We start from the raw sequence: 25,665 nt of genomic DNA on the forward strand, positions 1-25,665 counted from the left end.
TTACCTCACTTCCTTGTTACTGCCTGTCTTTACAGACCTCCATGTCCCTATGGTTGGTACTGGGATTAAAGGCGTGTGTCACCACGCTTGGCTGTTCCCTAGTATGTCCTTTAACACACAGAGACCCTGCTTGCCACGTGATCAGATTAAGGGCGAGTGCTACCACTGTCTGACTTGTATGTTTACCTAAAAATGACTGGCTATGTCCTCTGATCTCTAGGCAAACTTTATTTATTAACGTACAAATAGAATATCACCACAACTTCCTCATGATATAGATTAAGGTAGTGTCTGTCATGTCTCTTCCTGGAAAGTTATGTTTTCCAGTTTGGAGTTACTAAAGTGACACTTTGAGATATGTGACTATCTTATTCCCCAGCAGCCTTTCATCACTGATGATCCCTGCCAGTTTAGGCAGTACAAGAATGTTGCAAAAGGGTCAGGTTTCTAATTCTGTTATTCTTTTCACACTCACTAGCTAGCCCTTTTGAGAATAAACACAGATTTCTGGTTATGCTTGTCATTTTGATAGTCCTTGTCCTTTATTGTCATTTTAATTTTGGCTCTTGGTGCCACTGTAGGCCATTGAACCTTCCAGTTGTCCTCTGGTCTCTAGACATTGCTATCATTTTTCTACAGGAGGATGATGCCCTAGGCTAGAAAACAGCACTGGCATCTCCCCGAGTTGGTTCTGCTAACCTGTACTGGAGCAAACAAAACCTATCAGATTTGAGTTGGACCAAGAAGAAAGTTTTGTTTTCAGAGAGCAAGCAGCTGTCCTTGTGATAAGGTAGAGCAGATAGAGTCACAGGGAGACCAGCCAGCTTCTCCTTACCATGTTTGCAAGGACAGAATGGAATTTGTGGAGAACTGGTGAAGGCTAGAGCATTGTGTTCAGATAAAGGTTCAGGTGGCCAGAGTTTTTTAAGTCCTTGGTGTGCCTGGCCAGGTGTAGTCATAATAATAGTTTGGACTTGATGTTCCCAGATTGGGCAGGCATCATCTCCATTCCAGAGAAAGTGAGCCATGAGCAAGCCAGGAGGCTGCCCGGCTTCAGTGGAGTTTAGCTCTAAGGGAGTGATCAAGTGTAGCCTCTCCTGGTGTCTCCTGCCTTGTGGTGGCATTTAAAGACTTAAAATTGGCACTCTGGTTATTTGAAAATTTTTTATTTATGTTTCACACTTTGAGAGGAGAATATATTTGCATTACTTGGTAGCTGATGGAGGTACATGTTACTGCTTTTAAGGATGTTTCAATGGTAGGTTGTTGCTAATTTGTATCCCTTTAGCTGTAAAGTATAGTGAATGCTAATATGATGTTTGAAATATATAATTAATGATACTTTTTTTTTGCAGCTAGCTATTACATGAAACAACAGTTGTTTTAGAAATATGAGGAACATGACTGATTGTGACCCCCCCCACCCCTTTTTGAGGCAAAGTCTTACTATATAACTGTGGTTCTCCTGGAACTCACTATGTAGACTAGGCCAGCCTCAAACTTATAGAGATCCACCTGCACCTGCCTCTGCCTCTGAAGTTCTGAGGTTAAATCATGTTCTACTACATCTGGCCTAAGGAGCCCTTATTTTTAATATAGACTGAGGAATATTTAGAAGGTTGGTTGATCTCCCCCTCCTCCCCCCAATCCCTTCCCTCCTTTTGAAACAGGGTCTCTACATAGCTCTGGCTGCCCTGGACCTCAGTGTGTAGACCAGACTGCATTCAAATTCAAAGATTTGCCAGTTGCCAAGTTCGTTTGTTTTTTAAAATAGGGACCAAGAGTAGGCTTATAGTAAATGCATGTAATTCACATGAGCCCTTTCTCTCACCCCGCTTTTCTAAGATGTAAGATAGTTGTTAAATTGCCTTTAACTACAGGATGAATGAAAGTTTTAATAAGAGTAAAATATATGAGTCAGGCTTGTTCTTACCCAGATTATTTATGTTTTCTCTTTTCTTAATTGATTAGTCATGGACTAGCATATTGCATTGATGTGTATATATCTAAAAAGGGTTGATATGTTTTTTTCTTTGATACTAATTTTCTTGCTCTGTCAAGAAGGATAAATTTTAATTTATTAAGGTCTTTCTGCATTGGCAGGAGTCAGCTGGATTCTTCTGCTTCTAAATTTTGTGTAGTTGGCTCAGTGGTCAAGAGCATTGACTGCTTTACAGAGAACCTAGGTTTGATTTCTAGCACCCACATAGTAGCTTACAATAGCCTGTACTTCTGGTTCTGGGGGAATCCTAAGCTCTCTTCTGGCCTCCTCAGGTACCAGGCACACAAGTGATACACAGACACATATGGAAGAAAAACACCCATACACATAAAATAAAATTAAAATGGAAAGAAAAAGAATTCTTTAAAAAAAGAGTGGCTGAGCTTAAAAAGTACCCTCTGGCCTTTCTCATGTAGGTTTAGGACTTGGTCAGCAGATGGAGCTGTAGATATCTTTATTGAACACAAACTACTGGTAATGATCAGCAGTAAGCCTTTAGAAACACTTCACATTTAGAAAAACAGGAAATGACACATTTCATATGGTTTCGTCTAAGGAATCTTCATAGTGACTGTTGCCTTTTACCTTTGTCATGGCTTCGGAGAATTTGAGCCCATACGACTAAATAGCAGATAGTAAATGCATATAGATGTACATCTGTGATCCATAAAGGACATGCTTTTATTAAAAGCAAACTTGATTTAATTCCTCATTAAGAGCAGAATAATAGTCATGTCTGCAGTGTGTATTCTCTTTAATCATTAGTTTGCTGTTCTGAATGTGACTTAAGAAAATAAGCCATGGTTCTCCACCTTTAACATTCTGGTGGCTTCACAGAGCTCTGCAGGCTCTTCTGCAGTGGACTGTAACATTCCTGGATGTTCTATCACCTAGAAGTCTGCATGCCTCATACCTAGCAGCCTCTGAATGAATACATGGTAAGGGGCTTTTAGAAGCTCATGGAGACTACAGCACTATCTAGCAAATACAATTTTCTGGAGTATTCAGTAAGTTCTTTTCTTGAATGCTACAAAAAAAAGTTCAGAGTCTCAGCTTTTATGTTTACTGTTTTTACTGGTGTATCTAAAAAATTGAATATGAGAAGATTGTTTAACGAAATCTTTGCTTAGAGAAAGACAGTATTTCTACAGAAGACTTTCTTGCATATTTCATATAAACATGATACACAACTCTCTTTTGAAAATTGTATTGTAGCACATACCTTTAATCCCAGCACTTGGGAGGCAGAGGTAGGTGAATCTCTGTGAGTTCAAGGCCAGCCTGGTGTACAGAGTTAGTTCCAGGACAGCCAGGGCTATACCAAGAAATTCTGTCTTGAAAAATCAAAGGGAGGAAAAAAAGTTGTAGTTTAGTTCATGTTTTCATTTATGAGAACTCAGCATAAAATCTTTTTTTTTTTTTTTTCTCCAGACAGGGTTTCTTTTTGTAGCTTTGGCTGTCTGGAACTGTGTAGACCAGGCTGGCCTCGAACTCACAGAGATCCATCTGCCTCTGCCTTCCTGAGTGCTGGGATTAAAGGCATTCGCCACCATGTCCAAGGCTCTACATAAATTCTTTAAAGAATCAATGTCTTTAATGTGGACAATTAAGAACTTATTTCTAGTTAATCTGAATTTCTGTATCTTGGGTTTTCTTAAGGCAAGGTATAGTTATATAAGCATCAAGATTATTAGCCCAGTTTTGTGATGCAATTTCTCAATGAGTTGAGAGATTCCCCCCCCCCCTTCTCATTTTCTCTTTCTGTTATCCATGTACTTTTACATGGTTTTGGTGCCTTTTTGCAAAACTAAGGTTTGAGATATAAGGCTTCACTGTAAGATAAAAAAAAATATAGCCAAATGGTCCCTTGAAATTTGTACTGTCATTTATTTGCTGGAAGCAGACAGAGCTCCTTGATGTCAGCTGTGCTTAAGGCTTTTACTTTTATCACACGTTTTTAGAAAGGACTAATAAGCCCTTTTCATTTTTGATGTGTTGCATTGATTTTCATCCTGTATTATGACATCTCTTCATTATAATAGGAATTCTACCATATTAGTATTTGTTGAATGTAGTGGTGTATCTGTTACTGGCTCAGTCTTTAGTAGCTCTATGTTTACCAGTTTGTCTGAAGAATAATTTTAGGAACTCTATATAGTATTGTTTTACTAGTACCAAGAATGCAAAATTGTGTACCTTGATCTTCGAAAAATAAGTGGTTACTTTGAAAATTTTGACATAGGAATTTCTACTGGAGGCTGAAATAATTGTTTTCCCCATGAATTTCTATCTTAATTATCAACAGCTGGAACTAAAATTCAGTGCTTTTTTTCTGAAATGACTAACTCTTCTTTATAATAATGTGGCTTTTCCCTGGTAGTGTAATTTAGTAGCCCAAGCATCCTCTATCTAGCTCCCTTCTGTTGAACTGGACTCCACACAGATCTCGAAATAAATGGATTGTGGATGGATGATACATGTATGTGCAAGGAGCTCTTACTATTATGAAAGTTGTTAGGTTAAATCCACTTACTGCTCTTTGAGAGGAACATGTGAGATAGATAAATGCCTATTTGATGGCTTATAAATAACCAAAGGTTCCCAGCTCCACTCCTGAGATTAATTCCTCTTGGTACCGTTGCCTTGTCTAAGAACTTGACATTTTTCCCTTTCTTCTTCACTATCTCCCTTTCTTCAGGTCCTGACCCCCCCCCCCCCGCCCGCGGCCCCCCCCCCGCCCCCCTTTGTTTTGTTTCCATTACTATGAAAAGGAACTGACAGTTGAGGCAGTCACTGGTCATTAAACTTCCTCCATGGGTGGCCAATGACTAGTTTATATACCCACTGACAGTATTTATTTACAAGTGTGAATAAACTTTGGCATTGAAAACAGTCTGAAATTAGCTCAGCATGGAAGAATATTTGAGAATGGAAGGTTTTTGTTTCTTTCTGGCTTTCTTTATACATAGTTGTAACTTTATTCTCAATGTGAGATTTGGTGATTTCTTCAAAAGAAACTGAAATGCATCTAACAACAACAACAACAATTAAAATTGTAATGATTTTTTTAAAGTTACGACATTTTCCTATGCCTTTATTTCCAAGTGTCTGGTGGGAGGTAGTTACTGCTAAGTACTAAATTCTAGGTAGACTCACCAAGGTAGAAAGAGCTTTGCATTATAAACAGTTTTCTGTATGCATTTAAAAAGAAATGTTTGGAAAATGACATTTTTATCTGGATGACAGTCGGGTTTAATTAGAACTACATTTTGTTCTTTGTCAAAGGAAGTCATCATGTGGGACTCACTTGGGTATAGGCTGGGGAGAAGTGGGTGACTTTCTGCTGTCAAGCTGCTTTGTGATGGAGATTTTGGAGGACTATACTTGTTTTTTATTTTAATTAATTTGTTTAAATTTTGTTTTTTTGTTTTTGATATAAGGTTTCATGGAGCCACTCTCTCCCTTAATAACCTCACTTAAATCTATGATTAAAATCTTCTTTATTTTTAGTGCAGGCTAGCGTTGAACTCGATGTATAGCTAAGAGTAAGCCTGAACTTTTGGTTCTCTGCTTGGACCTCCCAGGTGCTGGGATTACAGGCGAGCATCACTCTAGCCAGTTTGTACTTAGTTTTCAAGTCTGCTTTGCTACTGGTGACTCTTTTACACTCTCCTGTGTGAGGAGGAAGTAACCTGGAACCAAAGATACCAGTGAATAATGCTTTCTAGAGACAGGAGTATAGCTCCAGAAGTGTGTTCACAAGTAGAAATGACTATTTAAGAAATAAATCAAAGCCACACCTGCGTTTTCTTTAGGGATTTAGCCCTTGAGAGGCTACTCATGTGCCAGTAGATGGCCCTACAGCCATGCACATACTGGTAGCCCTGAGTAGACTCAGTGGGTTAAAATCAAACACATGGAATTGGGAGGAAATAGTGATGGGGGTTAAGGGAGGAATTGGAGGAGAGGGAAGGGAGGTAGACTTGATTAAAAAACATTCTGTATATGTATGAAATTCTGTGTATATATTTCAATAAAAATAAATAAATGAATAAATCAAGGCTGAAAATAGCTAAGGCTAGTGGTATGGTATGAACTCCAATTTTAGGTTTTCTTTGATTTAAAAAAAAAAAAATTCCCCTTAGGGGTTGGCCTAAATCAGAAGTTCCAGTTGTCTCCACCTGAATACTAGGATCATAGGTGTGTTTGCCACTATGCTCAGCTTTATGTGTGGTGGGCACTGTGGATTGCAACTGTCTTGGAGTATGGTGAATACCATTCTCCTGGTATCTTGGGCTTAATGGGCAGGTCAGCTTGCCTGGGCCAGCAACTGTAGCAGCTCCTCACTTGGGCTTACTCTGTTGTAGTTCGAATAGGTAGTATGGTACTATGTCAATAAAAGTGATACATTTTAAAGTTGCTTCTTATTCAGAATATAGTTTTCAAAAGCAAGAGATTTATTTATATATTTTGCTTTTTTTAAAGCCCTCATGTTGTAATCCTAGTATTTGGGAAACTGCAGCAGGAGGATGATGAGTTTGAGGCCAGCTTTGGCTGCATTGAGAGCCTGTCTCCAACCAACCAAAGAAATGGGCTATTCAGAAACTGATAAAAACAAGTATTGAAGGAATGAGTGCTTTTAAGTGGATGAATTGATAGTTTTATTTCACCACAGACTATAAATGTTCTGATTCACTGAGACAGGTCCAAGTACAGGTAGAATTGTTTGTTTGTTTGTTTTTTGAGACAGAGTTTATAACAGCCCTGGCTGTCCTGGAACTTACTTTGTAGACCAGGCTGGCCTTGAACTCACAGAGATCTGCCTGCTTCTGCTTCCTGAGTACTGGGATTAAAGGACCATGCCTGGCCCCAGTCTAGGTAGAAACCACTTTGCGTTGTGTAGAATCTGCAGAGTAGGAGTGAGAGGAACTGCCAAAAGCTCCAGCTTCTGGAGGAGAAGATGGTAATGAGAATGGCATTAAAGCATGCTTTGGTCCTGGCCCAGCCAATACTGGTGGACATCCTGTCCGAACTTAGCCCAGGTGAGACAGTCACCTGATCAGACTTGCAACTGCTGCCACTTCCTTTTCAGTCATCTACTGCCCAGATTTTCTGCTTTGCACCAGAGCTACAGGGTTCTGACAGTGTAGTAGATCAGAATAACATGTCATTTAACTACCATCTTTGGGGAGCCAGTTCTTCCACATAAATGATTTCTACAGTAATCTCTCTCTCTCTCTCTCTCTCTCTCTCTCTCTCTCTCTCTCTCTCTCTCTCTCTGTGTCTCTCTCTCTCCCCACTCCCTCCTTCCCTCCCTCCCCCCCCTGCTGTGGGATGGTCTATATGTCAAATGTGTTGCTGATTGGTCAATAAATAAATCACTGATTGGCTAGTGGCCAGGCAGGAAGTATAGGCGGGACTAACAGAGGAGAATTGAGAGAACAGGAAGCTGGGTGAGGGAGACACTGCCAGCCACCGCCATGACAAGCCGCATGTGAAGATCCCGGTAAGCCACGAGCCATGTGGCAAGGTATAGATTAATAGAAATGGATTAATTTAAGCTGTAAGAACAGTTAGCAAGAAGCCTGCCACGGCCATACAGTTTGTAAGCAATATAAGTCTCTGTGTTTACTTGGTTGGGTCTGAGTGGCTGTGGGACTGGCGGGTGAGAGAGATTTGCCCTGACCATGGGCCAGGCAGGAAAACTCTAGCTACACCCCCCCCTTTCTCTCTCTCTCTCTCTTTTTCGAGACAGGGTTTCTCTGTGTAGCTGTGCGCCTTTCCTGGAACTCACTCTGTAGCCCAGGCTGGTCTTGAACTCACAGAGATTTGCCTGCCTCTGCCTCCCAAGTGCTGGGATTAAAGGCGTGAGCCACCACCGTCCGGCTTCAGTAATCTCTTAATGAAAATTTTGAAAATAACTCACTCTTCTAAGTCATGTTTGTGTGAAGGAAATCTGAAATCCTGTGTGTATTACTTTGTTCCCACACTGAGTGGGCTGGTGCAGTTTGAATCTTGTGTATTTGCTTTGTTTTCTGAAGTCAGTTGTGTTTTTTGTGTTACTGTCTATGGTGGTTTGAGTAAGATGGCCCCCATAGCCTCATATATTTGAACATTTAGTCATTAGGGAGTGGCACTATTTGAGAAGGATTAGGAGATGTGGCTTTGGTGGAGTAGGTGTGGCCTTGTTGGAGGAAGAGTGTCATTTGGGGTGGACTTTGAGGTTTCAAATGCTCAAACCAGGCCCAGTGTCTCTCTCTTCCTGCTTCCTGTGGATCTGGTTGTAGAACTCTTAGCTCCTTCTCCAGCACCATGTCTTGCTTGTGTGCTACCGTGCTGTAAGCCAGCCCCAATGAAATGTTTTCCTTTAGAAGAGTTGTCATGATCATGGTGTCTCTTCACAGCAGTGAACAGTGACTAAGACAATGTCCAATCTATCAGTCCTCATTTCCTCCATTTATTGTTCCTTCTATGTGAGTGTGTGTGTGTGTGTGTATCTACTAGGGAAAAAGTGATGGTATTGAAGATCAAACCCTGGCCCTTATAGGGTAGGCAAGCATTCTGCCACCAAGCCGTATTCCTAGCTGCTCCTAAGGTGGCATATCAATGTATGTCAACTCTGAGTAATAGCTTAAAGCACATTCTCCTAGAAAGCAAGAACTTGAGTGTGTGGAGGCTAGAAATTCCCTTCTGTATTCTGAAGGACTGTAGTATAAAATAAGACAGGAGCATACATTTTTGAATTATGTGTATTTAGGCCCCTGTGCATGCAGGTAGTTGTAAGGAATGGCTTATTCTCTTCACAGCCTTTGTCTTCTGGGAATGAGGACTAGTACATGAACAGATAAATCAGAGCTTAGCTGAGTGCCATTGATTAGTCAAGAGAGCACTGAGGTGAGTACTGTTCCTTAGTCTAGAGGGCACCAAGGTGAGTACTGTTGCTTGGTCTAGAGAGCCCAGAGATGAGTACTGTTTCTTAGTCTAGAGGGCACAGAGGTGAGTACTGTTGCTTAGTCTAGAGAGCACAGAGGTGAGTACTGTTGCTTAGTCTAAAGAGCACCAAGTGGAGTACTGTTGCTTAGACCAAAGAGCGCTGAGTGGAGTACTGTTGCTTAGTCCAGAGAGCACTGAGTGGAGTACTGTTGCTTAGTCCAGAGAGCACTGAGTGGAGTGCTGTCTTCGGTCTGGCACTGTGGTTTGGCATTTCCACAGTAATTCTGCTTTCTGTGGTAAAATGACCAAGATGATCGCTTTTCTTCTGCTTAATTATAACTCCAGAGGATTGTCATTGTGTTTGCAGCGGTGAGGCTCTAAGGTGAAACCTTGTTGTAGCCATTCAGAGTAGTAAGTAAAAATGGTTTCAGAAAGTGGCTTCATTTGGTTCATAATATAAGTGTCATTTTAAAGGGAAGCTGCCATGTCATATAGGGTGTTACTCAGTATTGTAGCTTTTCATTTACTTTACTGCTTTCATTTAGTAACATTTACTGTGGAGAAGGTTTTCAAAAAGTGAGGTACTGTATTTGTCTCAGGATGCATCTTTTCAAAGAGGGAGCTGAGTTGAAACATGTCATGTGTTACACAGCTGTGAAATTTCACAAGGAAAAACATCTATCCTCAGTGAATATTGTAGATATGAATTTCCATTTTAAAAGAGTGAGACAAAATTCATTCATTCAGAAGTGTGAAGTGGACCATTCCTGGCAGTGAGATGCACAGTGAGTAGGGCAGCTGCCACCATGGCTGTCACGTGCTAGCAGTAGCAGTTGGGCTGCATCCCAGTGCTCTCACACAGCTTATCTGGGGCAGTGATTCTGCCTGTTCCTTTTGGGGGCAGGCACGGGTTTCCAGGAGGCTGTGGAGAGGAATCTGAAGCTTTGTTTTCAGGTGGAGGAGTATGGGAGGATACTGTAGAGCTGAACATTTGCTGGGAAAGCAGGGGAAGCTTCATGATGGCCATGTTCTCTGTCAGGCAGAGGCAGATGATATTTCGGTTTCTGGTGGGTGAATGGTCTCTGTGGCTTTTGGAGTTTCCTAGAAATTAGTTGTGGAAGTCTCTGCAGGTGAAGTAGGGTTCTGAGGCTGGGTAGTACATCTACAGGTGTAGGCATGTACAGGTATAGGGTCACGAAGCCACTGCATCATCCTTGGAGAGGCAAGGGTGCAGTGTAGTTGCTAGATTTGGTTGTGGTTTCCCAGGGAACACAAATGAAGTCAAACAGGCTAGAGGGGATTGAGGAATTTTACAAGGTGTAATTATAAAGATTATAGATCCATAGCTGACTTTGAGTCTACCAGAATGTAGGCTGGACTCTGGAACTTTTGAGGAAGAAACCAGTGGTACCATGACTGCCATCCCCTACCAGTCAGTGCTGGCGGCTTCTTGAAAGCTTGTATAATGCAAAGGATGGCAGAGGGCGGGATTGCCATCTGTAAGGAGTCAACTGGCTTCTATGTGTCAGTGAGTGATGCCCGAGCCTTAGCTTAAAAGGAGTATATCTTGGCCCCAGCTTGAGGAATACAAGTAGGGGTGGTGGAAGTTTCTGCCAGTATTCTGATGTATGGTCGGTCACACTAGGGCTGTTTACCCACTGAAGTTTTCAGGGTTGTGAAGGATAGAGGGTTTTTGATGTCTGTATAATGGTTGCCCTTCAAATGTCAGTTCTCCAGTGACCAGAAGTAGACAGTGTGTGAATTCTCCACATGTTGGCTGGAAGCAGTGAGCTGTTTTCTTGACTGGCTCTCTTTAAAGGCATGCTGCTTGTTAGAGAGTTGTGATGATAATCCATTCTGAACGTTTTGTTGGCTTGTTCTTTGGAAACAGGGTCTCCCTTGTAGCCTAGGCTGAACTGCAGCTCATTACATAGCACAGGCTAGCCTCAAACTTTTGGCAACTTTGCTGCCTCATCTTTTGAATACTGGAATTATGGTATGAACTGTCATGCCTGGTTTCATTCTGAACTTTAAACGTGACATTTTTATTTTCATTCTGCCTTGCTTGCCTAAGCATAGAACCCATGGGTGCCTTCCTGACATTCATTATTCCCCTAGCCTTCTCAATTAGTTTGCTTTAAAAAGTGTTCCTTGCCACAGTTTCTTGGTAGCATCTATTTCTGTCTGTGGGAAGTAGGAGTGTATGTTCTACATGTATGTAGTGTGTATACATATGGATGTACACATTTTATTCCACCACCTCTTGAGAGGCATTCTCATGATGTGTGGAGCTTGTTTCTCCTTGGGTCTCAAGCTGTAGCTGTTCTCAGCAAACACAGTCCAGTATTGGTTAGGTAGAAGTGGCTCCATTTTCAAGTTGGGAATCATTTTTGGTCAGCTTCCTTGTTTGGGAATGAAGATGTTTCTCAGGCCCTGGAACAGTCACTGCTGACCCAAGACTGGGCACAAGGACCCAACTGGCATACTCTGCTCTGTGTGGTGCCACTTAGCGATTCATTTTTTGGTTTAGCAGGAGTGATTTTTCTGACAACTTGAGATTCTTGCAAATCTGTTAATATTTAAGAGTGAAAAATGTTATAGTACATTGCAGTAGCTTTACTTTCTCTAATCATTTTAATGAATAAACCTTGTCTGCATTGTATTAAGATATTCATTACATTTGTGTGTATTATGTGCATGTGTGTATATGGGATGCATGGGCACTTAGAGATATGTCTGGAGGTCAGCTTGTGAGAGTCAGTTCTCTCCTCTCACCATATGAATCATATTCAGGCTGTCAGTCTTGATGGCAAGCACTTTTATTCTCTGAGCCATCTCATGAGCCCACGTATTATATTAAAAGTTGTTAATAAAATGTAATTTATGTTTCAGAAACATAGAACCTTTAAAATTCTTATACACAAAAATGAATACATAATGTCTGCTATTGAAATGTTGGTCACTATTAATTATTGGCAGTGTCTTGGGCCAATAAAAGAAATGAAAAGTTAAATAATCAAAACCCAAGGGAGGTCACTTCCCACCAAGTTTAAATAATACATTTGTTGCTAATTTCTTTAAAGTTATTGATATAATTAAAAATATTGTAAAACTACAATGTTTTTAAATTAGAAAGACCAGATTTCAAGAAAGCAAATGAGCCTTGACTCTTGATATTGCAAGAATGACATTATTGTATGAATCTTTTTTTTTTTTTTTTTTTTAGTTTTTTGAGACAGGGTTTCTCTGTGTACCCCTGGTTGTCCTGGAACTCACTCTGTAGACCAGGCTGGTCTTGAACTCAATGATCCACCTGCCTATATCTCTTGAGTGCTGGGATTAAAGTTATGTGCCACCACCTCCCATCTTATTGTATGAATCTTATTATTTTAACTTTTTAGTAATAATTTTAAATACATTTGCATTTCCAAACTGATTTTTATCTTTGAATTTGAAAAGGTTCTCGCTAATACAGTTAAACAGTCTTAAGAATTTAGCCCCATTGGGTGTGGTGATGCATACCTATAATCGAAGCAGAGGCAGGTGGATCCTTCTGAGTTCAAGGCCAGCCTGGTCTGTCCATGAGTTCCAGGTCAGCTAAGGCTGCAGTGAGATCTTTAACCCTGCCCTAAACACACTGCTCTAGAGTGCTCAGAAATTATGGGGGCCAGTGGGCCAGTGTTCATCGTGACTATCTTGGATGGTTGCAGCTTCACATTGGCTGCCGGCAGTGCAGTTTAGCTCTCAATTACATCTGCACCTCAGACTGTAGGGTCTTTCATTAAAAAGGATAAACATGGCCGGCTTCTCTAGAATGGAGGTCTCAAAGGCAGTGGTTTTTCCCTCTTCTCTGGTCCATGTTTCCTCACACAGAGTGAGACCTGGCACACAGAAGGTGCTTAGTAAGTACTTTCTAGATGAGCAGTTCTTTAGTCATTTAGATTGCAGACTTCTGTTACTCCTGAGGAGGGAGGGTTCCAAGGTCATGACTAAGCGAGACTATTAAGGTAGTGTTAGATGCTAGCAGAAGTGATTTGTTCCCCAGGGAACCGTTGAATTTACTGAAAAAGAATGTGGTACAAGTTTAGCTTCTACTTTGATGCTTTTGTTTGTTTGTTTTTATCTAATTTTCTAAATGGGGAGTTTAGCCATCAAGAAATACTCAGAAATATGTTTCATTCAGATATGTTTTTTTCTGTTGGTTAATTAGGCTTCTGATCGTCAAACACAGGCTGCGTAAGTTCTGAAAATTACAGATAGTAGGAAAAGCAAAAAAGTATTACTTTTGAAGATCCTGGCATGTCTACATAATAGGTTACTAGGGTGTGGGCTCATGTTACCTGTTAGGAGTTTGATTCTGTACAGATAGTTTGGAAAGCAGTTGTCAGGAAAGAAGCTACCAGTCTAGACTTTGGGTACAGGGCGTGCAGTTGCCCTCTTCTGCTTTCTGTAGTGTTGTGCGGTGTTCTGGGTTCTGGCTTGGCTGGTTGGGACATACTTTGGTTGCCAATTCCAGACTGCTCTGTTTGAAAGTTGAATCTATTGTTCAATCTAGATGAAGATATGCACTTGGATATTAATGCTGGAATACACTTGAACAGTTGACAGGTCAGAGCTGTAAAGTCCCAATGATACCATTACCTACGTTCTTGAAAAGAAAATTTTATTTATTTATTTATTTATTTATTTATTTTGGTTTTTCGAGACAGGGTTTCTCTGTGTAGCTTTGCGCCTTTCCTGGAACTCATTTGGTAGCCCAGGCTGGCCTCGAACTCACAGAGATCCGCCTGGCTCTGCCTCCCGAGTGCTGGGATTAAAGGCGTGCGCCACCACCGCCCAGCTGAAAAGAAAATTTTAAAAATTTAAAAAATTTTAAAAACATGTTTTTATGCGTGAGTATTTTGCTGAAATGTATATATGTGCACCATATATATATATAACATATATATATAACATATATATGTTTGTGTGTGTGTGTATACACACACACACACACACACACACACACACACACACACACGCACCTGGTGTTCTCAAAGGTCAGAAGAGGGTGTCGGATCCCCTGGAACTAGAGTTACAGATGGTTGTAAGCTACCATGGAGGGTCTGGAAATCAAACCTGGGTCCTCTGCAAGAGTAACAAGTTCTCTTAACTGCTGAGCCATCTCTATATCTCCACATACATTCTTTAAAAAGACTGATATAATTAATCATTTCCTTTTCTCTTTCCTCCAGACCCTCCCATGTACTCTTCCTTTTTCTCTTTTAAATTCATGACCTCTTTTTAAAAAAATTGTTGTTATATGCATATATGGTGATGCACGAAACAAGTCCCGAAAGATTTTTAAGAGCCAGAGGATCAGAGAGTTTCCTATGAGATTGTGTCTCTTAGTAATGTCAGAAACTACACCATAAGTCTCACCAACATGACTGCCTGAACGTGAGCTGAACGAGGACAGCAACTATAGGCATCCTAAAGTGGACAAGGGAAAGACCACATTCTTTTGAAAGATGGGTTATGTGTGCTGGAACACAGATGCCTGTGTTCTAATAGAGGATGTCCTGTACACTTGTGTTTCTACTTAGGGAATGCTTACTCTCTGTAAACACCAGATCTACTGCTCTACAGATACAAAATTGTTCATTTGTAGGAACTTAAATTTTAAAAACAAGGAATGGCAAACCCAGTAGTCAATTTTTGACATGATGCCAGAAAAGCACACTGCATTAGCTTTTCATGGTCCAGCATTTTCCACATCATACATTTTTTTTTCTTAGCGGTGAAATTTCGGCAGATTGTTATGCAAAACAGTTTTGTGTCTCTGTGTGACTGAGAAGACAGCTGTTAGTCCTAATGAGGAGTGCTAGCATTACAGTATTTCCATTGATTGAGACCCACAGAGGGAGCAGAATGTTCCAGATCAGGCAGTGGTGTGTGGTGAGAAGGTACCATACTGTCAGCTGGAAGTACATGCTCGACTGCTCTCCACGACAAGATAAATGAGTTTTGCTGGAGTTTGGCAGAGTCTGAAGCTTTTCCAGTGAGTGGTTGTAGCTCACTAGCCTCCCTGTGGGACCCACAGTCCAAGGGTGCCTTAAAACTACTGCGTTTTTGCCAGGTTTTTCTTTTGATGTCCTACAATACCCGTCAGGATTGTGATTTATTAAGAACCTAATGTCTTCTAGCATTTCATTAACATAAGGTCACATAGTCTTTTGTTGAGGCTTTTTTCTCTACATTAATTGAGTGAGGTGCTAGCTGAAATTTAACTTGGCCAAAACCTCCTAGAACACACTGCAGACAGAAGTCAATGGGCGTCTTTACCTCATGCTTTTCAAATATCTGGCAGTAGGAGAAGATCCTTAAATGTTCCTGTAACCTTTGCTATACCTCTTTTATAGTCAGGCCCTATGCTGTTATTTATTTAAATAAAGAATACATGGGGTTGGAGAGATGTGTCAGTAGTTAAGAGCACTGTATGTTCTTCCAGAGGACCTGGGTTCAATTCCCAGCACCTGCATGACAGCTCACAACTGTCTGTAACTCCAGTTCCAGGGATCTGACACGCTCACACAGACATACATGCAGGCAAAACATATAAAATAAAAATAATCATTAAAAAATACCAATAAGTCAATCATGTTTTTAAGGTTTGTCCATATATCCATTTCTCCCCTTATCATATATTGCTGTGTGATACATGTCTTTTATGCCTCATCCAGATGTCGTGCAATAGTTTCTAACCCAGGTGGTTTTGCCTTCCTGGAGACATTCACTGTTGATTGTCACATGTAGAGACGAAGTACCCACTGATGTCAGATGAGCTAAGACAGGGAGGCTGCTATACCACACAGTGCCCAAGATACTCAACTATTAGAGAACAATCCCACCCAGCGTCAGTTCCAATTGAGTAACTGGGATGGGTAAATTTGTGTTGCAGATGCCTGTGTGATGGCAAAGACTGTCTTCCAGAAGGCAAGATGTGTTATATGAAAATAGTGTTGCCCTTGTATTAGTCCTGATTGTGTTCTGGGACCTCAGTATTATGCCAAAGTTTATTGTCAGGTCTTGTTGAAAACCCTTTGGTTGTTAGTAGCTACACTGGTGTTGTAGTTTAAAATTCTTGATTAATGTAGTAGAACTTAGATTTAATTAGAACTTAGCTGTGCCTGTTTAAATAATAGAGTTTGTATAAATTGGACCTAGTGACTTAATGGGTTCCCATCAAGAGTCTGAATAGAGCATGGAATCACATCTTAGCACAGATTCCGGATAGGGACAAGTGGCATTTAAATTCGAATTTGGGAGTTCCACGCAGTTGATATGTAAATTTAAGATGTAGAAACCAAACTTCTGCTCATGTAAATTGATGATTTGTGGACATAAGAAGACAACATATCCAGGTTTACCTGATTGTCACCTTGTAGGGCAACTTCAACAGCTTGTGAGTAGTGAGCCTTCATATGGAATGGATGGCTCTGGGTTATGTAGTGGTGGGGGACAGCTGCAGAGGTGAGGGTGGAGTCTTGAGAGGCTCATGCATTGGCATCTTTGGATCTGCTGATTTGGGCCTGGAATCAGACAGTGTTCTGCTTTGTGTATACCAATCTGGAGAGATTGGATATTAACATATTAGCATGTTATTAACATATTAACCAAAATGCACACCCAACACTGCATCAGGCAGGAAGCAGTATCTTCAAAGTCCCATTACAGAGGTGAATGGGAAAATGGAGACTCACCTGCATTCAGGCAGAACAGTAGCATTGTCTAGGTATTCTTCCATGACATGCTGGGTTGCATTTTAAAGGATGGACTGTGAGTAAGTATCTCACTTCATAGTTCATGGGAAGTAGGCTTCGATCACGTTTTCTTACAGAACTTGCCTGTGAAGAGAGGTGATTGAGTTAAGACTTTTCTGCTTCAAGTGCCATTTTTATCATTTCAGTCCTGTCTCTGAACAAGTGATTGATGACTTTGGTTGAAAGGAAGGGTTGTATCACAAGTTAAACTAATAGGCCATGGTCACTTCGAACTGGGACAACTTTCCCAATGACTAGTGGTGTTCTGTGTGTGCACTTTGAGGCCATAGGTCACCATCTAGGATTTTGCTCTTCACATTACTTTTTGAGACCAATTATCTCACTGAACCTGGAGTTCACAGATTTCAGAAGACTGGCTGGCTTGCAAGTTCCAGGGATCCTCCAGTCTCCACCCTCTCAGCTCTGGGATTACAAGTGTTCTGCTGCCATGCCTGTTTTTTAATGTGGGATCTGGAGATGGAACTTGGGGCTTAATGCTTGTGTGGCAAATATTTCATTGACAGACCTATCTCATAGGTTTATCTTACTTGGAAAAAATGTCAATTAAACTTCCTTGCCTCTGTGAGTTGCCTAGTGTTTTCCCTAACTCCAATGTTTTGATTGAATTGGAAGTTACAATTAAAGTGGCTTTTTACTTTACTCATCTCATCAGACCTAAATATATAGAACTTTTGGCAGGCTGTTTAATCCACATTTTTCCAGTAACTTCTTTGCTGCACTGTCTGAGGATGATAGGACAAAGTAGACATAGACTTCATTTTCCTGCCCAGTTGGGGAATTAAGCAAGGATCCTTCCTTATTTAACATATTTACAAGGAGAGTTTAATAAGCATGCACAGGTTGCAGAGTAGAAGTGTAAACCTGCACATCTCCAACCTTCTTGCCCTCTATTGCCCCTCTGGAAGCAAGACTGTGTAGTATGCACTGTGGGGGATGGTTGGTGCACCCTGCACTCCAACTGCTGATGTGTCTGACCTTTACCTGCAGCACTGTGACCTCTGCTGTGTTCACTGTGGGAGACAACGTTGTTTCAGGCAGTGATGACCGCACAGTAAAAGTCTGGGATTTGAAAAATATGAGATCTCCAATTGCAACAATTCGTACAGACTCTGCCATTAATAGGTAAGGATTGATTGTAATTTATTGTCTTGTTTAAATAGTACAGCCTGTGGGTAGGGGGTTCAGCCTCCTAGGAAAATGTATTTTATTGATCCTCTTATGTGAATTCAGTATCTAGAAGTACTTAACCTTACTCAGCACAGTAACATTGATGTAGTGAGACTTAAAAGAGTCAGAAAAGGCCTTTGGTGGCCAGATGCTGTAGGGCTTTGTTTACTTACTGAGAGGCTCTGTCTGCTGTTGGGCAGTGCATGTCTGTGTGTGGAGTCCACGTGTTATCTGGCAGGTAGGTGTACTGTAGTCTCTTGTCCAGTGTTGTAGGCAGACTGTCCCTGTGGTTTGCTAATTTAGTTTGCCTTGGAAGGTGGAAAATGTGGCCTTTACTACTGCATTATTATCTGTAAATTCAAAATACTACTCTGTCCGTATTTTACATAAACTTGTTTTGTATCTTTTTTGTAGGATCAATGTATGTGTTGGCCAAAAAATCATAGCCCTCCCCCATGACAACCGGCAAGTGCGATTGTTTGACATGTCAGGAGTGCGACTAGCCCGGCTTCCCCGGAGCAGTCGGCAGGTATGGGTTACAGTGTGTTCATCATGAACAGCAAAGGAGAATTGCAGTTCCGTGTTTTACATCAGGGCTGCCCTAGAGAAACACAAACAGGTCACATTAAAACTAGAGACTTCCACATGAGAAAAATTAGCTTTAGCGTGTTTTTTTTTGAGACAGGGTTTCTCTGCAAAGCTCTAGCTGTCCTTGAACTCAGTGTGTATAGACCAGGCTGGCCTCGAACTCAGAGATCCACCTGCCTCTGTATTCCAAGTGCTGAGATTAAAGGTGTGCACCACCACCACCTGGCTACTTTAGTATGTATTTTATGAGATGATGAGCTAGTTATAAATTGGTGGGAACTACTGGAGATGGGATGCCTACCTCCACCTCCAACCAGAAAAACATCTTTTTATGGTTGAGTGTCACAGGAAAAAGAAGTTCTATTTTTCTTATAAATTACGGAATTGCTTCTTGTTACCATCAGATGTGACATACAGGAGTTTGGTGGGTACTTCTGTGTGGTTTATTCAGATCACACCAGAATGCCCTCATTCATGGCTCCAGCTCAGCCAAGCAGAATCAGAATGTGTTTCAGGGAACAACTAGCACCATGCCCTTAAGATTTTGATGCTCTGTGAAGTGGGAGCTGGGACCTCCGTATGTATTATATGGGTTGATAAGTAATGGAGGCAGAGGTTATAATTAACACTACTTTCTTTAGGCTGTGTGTTTAACTGAGATTCCCAAAGCATAGTGTCTTAGGGTTACTGTTGCTGCGATGAAACACCATGACCAAAGCAACTTGGGGAGGAAAGGGTTTATTTGGCTTACGTTTCTACATCACTGTTCATCATCAAAGGAAGTCAGGACAGGAACTCAAACAGGGCAGGAACCTGGAGGCAGGGGCTGATGCAGAGGCCATGGAGGAGTGCTGTTTACTAGCTTGTTCCTCATGACTTGCTCAGCCTGCTTTCTTATAGAACCCAGGACCACCTGCCCAGGATGGCACTGCCCACAATGGGCTGGGCCATCCTACAATCACTAATTAAGAAAATGCTCTACAGCTGGATCTTATGGAGAGCATTTTGTCAACTGGTCGTCTCCTTTCAGATGACTCTAGCTTGTGTCAAGTTGACATAAAACTAATTCTGCTTTGTTTTTCTTCGGATCCTCCCTGAATGTCACTGTGATGTCTGATGAGTCAGTCAGTACATTCTGTTAATGGATCCATTCCTTGGTCCCTCCAGGCCACTTGCCTACACCTTTGAGCATTGCTTGTGCCTTTTACAAAATTCTCCCATTGCTGTCCTCTGCTTTTCTTTTACTTCTTTCTTGTTGATAGGACTCTCACCTCACCATGGAATGCTTCAGAGTACAGTTCACAAGCCACAAGCCAGCTTTGTGTCAGTTGTGTACTGTGAACACCGGAGACTAAGGATGAGTTTGGAGATGTAGTGGGAAGTAGGAATTAGTTACCAATGTGTCACCTTTTCTCTTTAAATGACACCTGATTTCTCAAGCATGGGAGTCCTTCCAGCAGTGGGGTTTCAGCCACTCTTGGTTGACACTCACGAAAGTGTGCTGCCCAGAATACTTACTACCTTTCTTCTTTGAGTGTACATTGTAGGGAAATCCCCCCAAAATCAGAGTGAAATCATTTCACAACCCTGCAGGGCCATGAATTACCTGCCCACCAGAGTTTTAGTCATGCCTTCCACATGGTAGACTGCTCATGGGTGTCCTAAAATTGTTATTAACATGTAAAGAAAGCGTTTGTGAAGAGACTGATGACAGTGTGTGCTACTTTATTATTCTGATGATTTCTTTTCCCTCAAGAAAGTAAGGAGTTCTAAGTAGAACTTTGTGGTCCTAATTCCATGTAGAAAATTCCATGTAGAAAATTCCATGTAGAATTACCTGTAAAATATTCAACTTTGCTGGAATTGTAGAATTGCATATTGCAATATGTGAAATAGGTTTATTTTAAGATTGACTAACATTTAACTTCGTTTTAGACCTGTAATTCTTCTTCAAATAAGTAAGTATAGTTTTAGTATCATAGCATTACAGCTGGACATCACTTGCTCACTGTTGTAGGTACTTTCAGCTGACTAGTTTTAGAAACAGAAAACCAAAACAGAGCATGTATGGCTGGTTCTCAACCTTCCTAATGCTCTGACCCCAAACCATATAATTATTTTCATTGCTACTTCATAATTGTAATTTTGCTACTGTTATTTTGAGGACAGCCTGGTCTACAGAGCGAGTTCCAGGACAGCCAGGGCTATACAGAGAAACCCAGTCTCAAAAATCCAAAGGGGAAAAAATAAATCGTAATGTAAATTTCTGTGTTTTCCAATGATCTTTTGGGGTTGAGACCCAGGGGTTGAAAACTGCTAATGTATGGGAAGCTTGTTTTCTTCACTAATGGATTTTGAACCCAGAGCTATCACTCCTGTTAGGTAAACACTCTATAACTGAGTTAGTTACACCCCCAACCCTTTAAATTTTACTTTTAGAGAGTTGCCCAGGCTGGTGTCAGCTTAGGTCCTCCTGCCTGAGCCCCTAAAGTAGCTAGTTTACAGGTGCATGTGCCACCATGCCCAGTGAAAAGGACAAGTGATTTTAAATTATTTTACTTTGGGGATATTGTAGGTAGCATCCCCAAGTGTTTCAGGGAAGCAGATAAATAAGTGGGATCCTGTGTGGCCAGAGTCCTAGGGCTTTTAGTAAAAGAATGCCTCTTGTGACTATCCACAGTAGTGTGGAGTAGCCCCACTCTGTGTGTTTGAGTGGATGACCCCCCTTTTCTGGGTGCTTGATGATGCTGTGACGACATAATGTGTGGATAATCCCCTTCCATCTTCGGTGAGTGTTCACTTGTTAGTCACACGTGGCTTTCAGTTTTCTTCTTGGCTGGATAGCCATTTTCTCTCACCTAGTTGTCCAGTACCTGATTTCAGTATTCTTCGAGAATACCATGCATTTATCTTTTAAGTAGTTCCTGTCTAAATGCATGGTTTTACTGCCAACTAATGAATGTAGATGTATTTTCCTTAAAAAACAAAAAACAAAAAACTCTCAACAAAGAATCAATGAAAGATTCTTTCATAGTTAAGGCACCTTCATAACTTGTCACACAGGGTTTTTTTTATAGTTAGTTTTGCAGCCTGGATGAGTCCCCTATTTGTATAAACAGTATTTATATTGAATGTTTACAGAAGAACATCTTGTCCGACTCTTGTTGAGTATTTCTTTTACTTGATAAATACCTGTCAGGTCTACTCAATCCTTGTGCTTTATTGTATAATAACAACAACATATTAGAGCTATTACATTAATTTATGGGTAATTTCTGCTGTGTAGTGTGCAGCCATTCTAAGTGTTGGGCTTTATTTTAAGTGCTCAAATATCTGTACAAACACAGTATATGACATTGTAAGTTTTGTAAACTATTTTTTAGTAATTTCCTCCAACATTGTGATATTAATTTGAATTCCTAAGGATTCTAGAATCATCTGAAGAGACCATTTCTTATTTTTGTTTCATCTTGTTCATGTATGTATTTTTCTAGTTCTTTTATTATCTGAACTATTTATTTACTAAATGATATTTGAGGTCTTTGAATTTGGTTTAGTGTGTCTGAAAATATGTCTTGTAGCTTTATCTATTCATTTAAAAAATTCCAAGTGAACATTTATTTTTGTGTGTGTGTGTGTGTGTGTGTGTGTGACTATAATCTTCTGATTTTCTTGAAGAAAGACTAATCATGGCTTTTGATATGAGCCCCTAAGTCACTCACTTGTTTCAGTGGCACACATTTCACCCTTGCTCGACCAGCTGGCTCCTGACAAGCCTGTTGCCCTGTTGCATAGTAGTTTTTGGCTCACTTGAGCTACTTCTATGTTGAGTTTTCACTTTTACTTTATTCATTTGAGTCATGTAATTAGCATGGTGAAAATGTTACATTTTGTTTCAGGAATAAATGCATTAATTCTGTTTCGTGTGTTTATTCCCAGGGTCACAGACGAATGGTGTGCTGCTCAGCGTGGAGTGAAGACCATCCCATATGCAATCTGTTCACATGTGGGTTCGATAGGCAAGCTATTGGTTGGAACATCAATATTCCTGCATTGTTACAAGAAAAATAAGTCACTGGTGTTCCTTAGTTTGAAGTTTGCCATGGACCTTTGATTCATGCAGGCTCTTCTGCATATTAATCAGCCATTATAGTGAGAGTTTGGCCCTGGGAAGGGTGCCTTGTATATGTTCTTTTCACATCGTGCCCAGCTTGCATGAAATGTACAGAGAGATGTGTGATTCTGTTTTTTATTTTTGTCTTGTGTATATTGGCATCCTCTGGTCAGTAGAAGTGAAGCTCACCTCCCATGTAGCATACAAAATGCTTTGAGTTGTTGTCGTTGACAGACGAGCAGTAGGGCATTACATTACATTATATGAATTAAATGTGAACTGTGTACCTGTTGTGAGGCATACCCTGTCTGTTACATTGTCTGGAGTAACTATCCATATCTACCTTGTCCTGGGAAGACTGCAGAGCTCATTTGCGTTGGCTATGGAGAGGCAGGACTGATAAAGATTTCAGACTTGGTTTGTGTGAAGTTGGAGCATGTGCCGTTGTGTAATTCCATTTCAACTCTTAACTTTTGTTCCAGTTCTGTAAAAGTTACCTGGATGTACAACATTTGTGCGGAGTTTCTTTTGAGAAGAAAACATTTCTGTTCTTTTATACAAAAGGATTTCAGTTTCCTGAGGTCTCATACAAGCAAATTTTAAAATATGGTTCTAATCACTGATTTTAGACATTAAACAAAATTGAAAGCACTTTAATTTATAGCTGTGTTTATAAACAGATTTTAGAAGTTTCCAATGACTTATCCATTGAATGTGACTTGCCCTTTATACGAAGGCCCTGCTACCTGAAGACAGAATCTTATTTATTTTCTACACCTTTGATTTGCATATTTCTAAATGGGTTCACTTCCTTGGTGGTATTTGAGAGCCAAGAATGCAAATAAATGAGCACTACCTCAAAATAAATATTGGGAAAACTTTGGAGTCTCACTGTTGCCTAGATAGAGCACTTGGATTTAAAGCTGGAATATTGAATTCAAGGTAGAAGGCAAGAAAGACAATCATACCAAACATGTCCTGAAGGTGAAAGGCTCTCTAGTTAGGCTGGAAAAGGGATAGCCATGGCAGACAGTTCATAGGCAACAATAAGTATTTGTCTAGAACAGCTTGGATACCTCTCAGTGCCAATCCTACTACTGCACAAGTGAGCCTTTCCTTCTTGCCTTCTAGAAATCACTGTTCATCTGATATTTATAAGTGTGTTTCTTACAGAGTTACAGTTTTGATAAAGAGACATCTCAGTTAATGCCCCTCGTACTTTAACCCTGTACATACTGCCCTTTGGAGACTGACCACTTGGGGAGAAGAGAAAAGGTAGTATGCTGTTATGGTTACCCCACCTCGTACCTCTCCCTCAGGTCCCTGGTTTTTCTTTGGGTGGCACAGGAGGGCACCTGAACTAGGAAGTGGTAGGAAGTTTGGTATAAGATGTGTATTGTTGTGCATAGAACATTTGGGTGCCCTTTGGTGGCACTTTCCAGGACTGAGAACTTGATTATTGGCACCTTTGACTTGGGCACCAAAGGAGCTGATATTAGGAACTCCACATCTGACTCATTTAAAATGATTCTTTGAGTAATTTTGTTTTTTTTTTCAACTAAAAAAAAAAAAATTGTATTTTTAAAGTCTGACCCTTTCTGATCACAAATCTCACCATGGAGTGTTTGAGAACTGAGTCAGACTGGTCACTGTAGTTGATTACATTTTTAAGACCTAGCTCTGGCTGTTTTGAATGTATTTTGCTTGATGGTGGAGTACTGTAGGATGATGTCCCCAGTGGCCTGCTTTACCTTAAAGCCACAGGGTTTTCCTATCCCCTCCATTCCATTATATTCACAGAGTTGTTCATGATGGTGACAAGCCCATGTTCTTATGTTCTTCCTATCTTAATCTGAAAGTCTAGGTATAGTTAGGAGCATGGAAAAAAAGTATGCAAATACAAACAGCAAAATCAAACATAAGAACCAGATCTCTGACAGACACAGTTTTGAAGCTTTAAAAAATTTCTGTTGGTGACCATTTAGTTCTATGCAGACTAGTGACCTTCACTGCCAATAGCTGCTTATTTTCTTTGGCTAACTGGAGGGACCAGCCTCTGACACAGAAATGAGGCTCTTCACTCATTTCCAGAAGACCCTAATGGTGCTCGACCAGAGTGCTGAGGAGCAGGATGGGACTTACTATTAACTGCTGTGTCATCTGTTCACATCCCATTGCTGCTGTGGTCAGTGTTACCTTTAAGAGTTTATGACTGGCACCGGCTTGTGCTCACGAGTGTGTGCAGGCTTGTGTGCATGTGGCTAAGGGTAAGTCGTGCTATCAGCCACATGTGATCTCATTAGAAATAGTGTTTGGAAATAGGAACACTATTATGTGCTAGAGTGTCCAGAATTTCATTTAATAATGGAGGGGAAATGTGTGGTTATTAAATGTGCATTGATACAAAATTTCCCAAGAGATTTCTTGTTGGACAGAATTATCACCAACCCCCCATCTTAACTGCTGCATCCCAGGTTCTGTAGAGTCCAAAAAGCTCTGTACATATTTGGGAATCTGAAGACTATGTAATTCATTTGTTACTTAAATCTGTGAAGAAAAAGTTTTGTTTTGTTTTTTTGAGGGAAAAGTGCATTTATAAGTGTTCCGTGGAATCAGCTATCTTTACTGTATTGATGTAATTGTTTGTAAATGTTCAGTGTCTTCATTGAAATATGAAGTTCATTAAAACATTTGTGTTCTGTAATTACTATTTGGTTTATGTTATTGGGAGTCTTATGTTTTTACCCCTCATGTATTATTACTTCGTGAAGCATTGTTGACAGTTATAGAAACATCAGTTGTCTGGAAATTGAGTGAACTGCTTATAATGCCTCTTTGAAATTTTTTTTATCTTAGACTTTAAACCCAGTTACATTCTTTATCCATTTCTTTTGCAAGAAAAGACTAGAATTGGTAAGATTTTACCAAGTTCTGCCGAAACATTCCTTCTACACTATCCATAAATCTTATTTTCCTGTGATAACTTAAGGTTTTAAAAAGTTATTTCAAAACTGGGAACATTTCAATTATGCACAAAG

The 25,665-nt window shown here is 40.5% G+C and overlaps 1 protein-coding gene across 3 annotated transcripts in view; it reads left to right on the forward strand.

The window, feature by feature from the left end:
- Wdr37 (WD repeat domain 37) overlaps nt 1–25,331 on the forward strand; it is a 60,121-nt gene extending 34,790 nt beyond the window's left edge. For all 3 annotated transcript variants that reach the window (XM_059263435.1, XM_059263434.1, XM_059263436.1), the window contains 3 exons: nt 17,746–17,880; nt 18,340–18,454; nt 22,453–25,331. In XM_059263435.1, coding sequence (XP_059119418.1) covers nt 17,746–17,880; nt 18,340–18,454; nt 22,453–22,584 — 382 coding nt within the window. In that variant the 3' untranslated portion in view covers nt 22,585–25,331. The remainder of the gene's footprint in view (nt 1–17,745; nt 17,881–18,339; nt 18,455–22,452) is intronic.
- Nucleotides 25,332–25,665: the final 334 nt, after the last annotated feature.

The sequence above is a fragment of the Peromyscus eremicus genome, chromosome 5 (assembly GCF_949786415.1).
Source record: "Peromyscus eremicus chromosome 5, PerEre_H2_v1, whole genome shotgun sequence".
Taxonomy (NCBI): Eukaryota; Metazoa; Chordata; class Mammalia; order Rodentia; family Cricetidae; genus Peromyscus; species Peromyscus eremicus.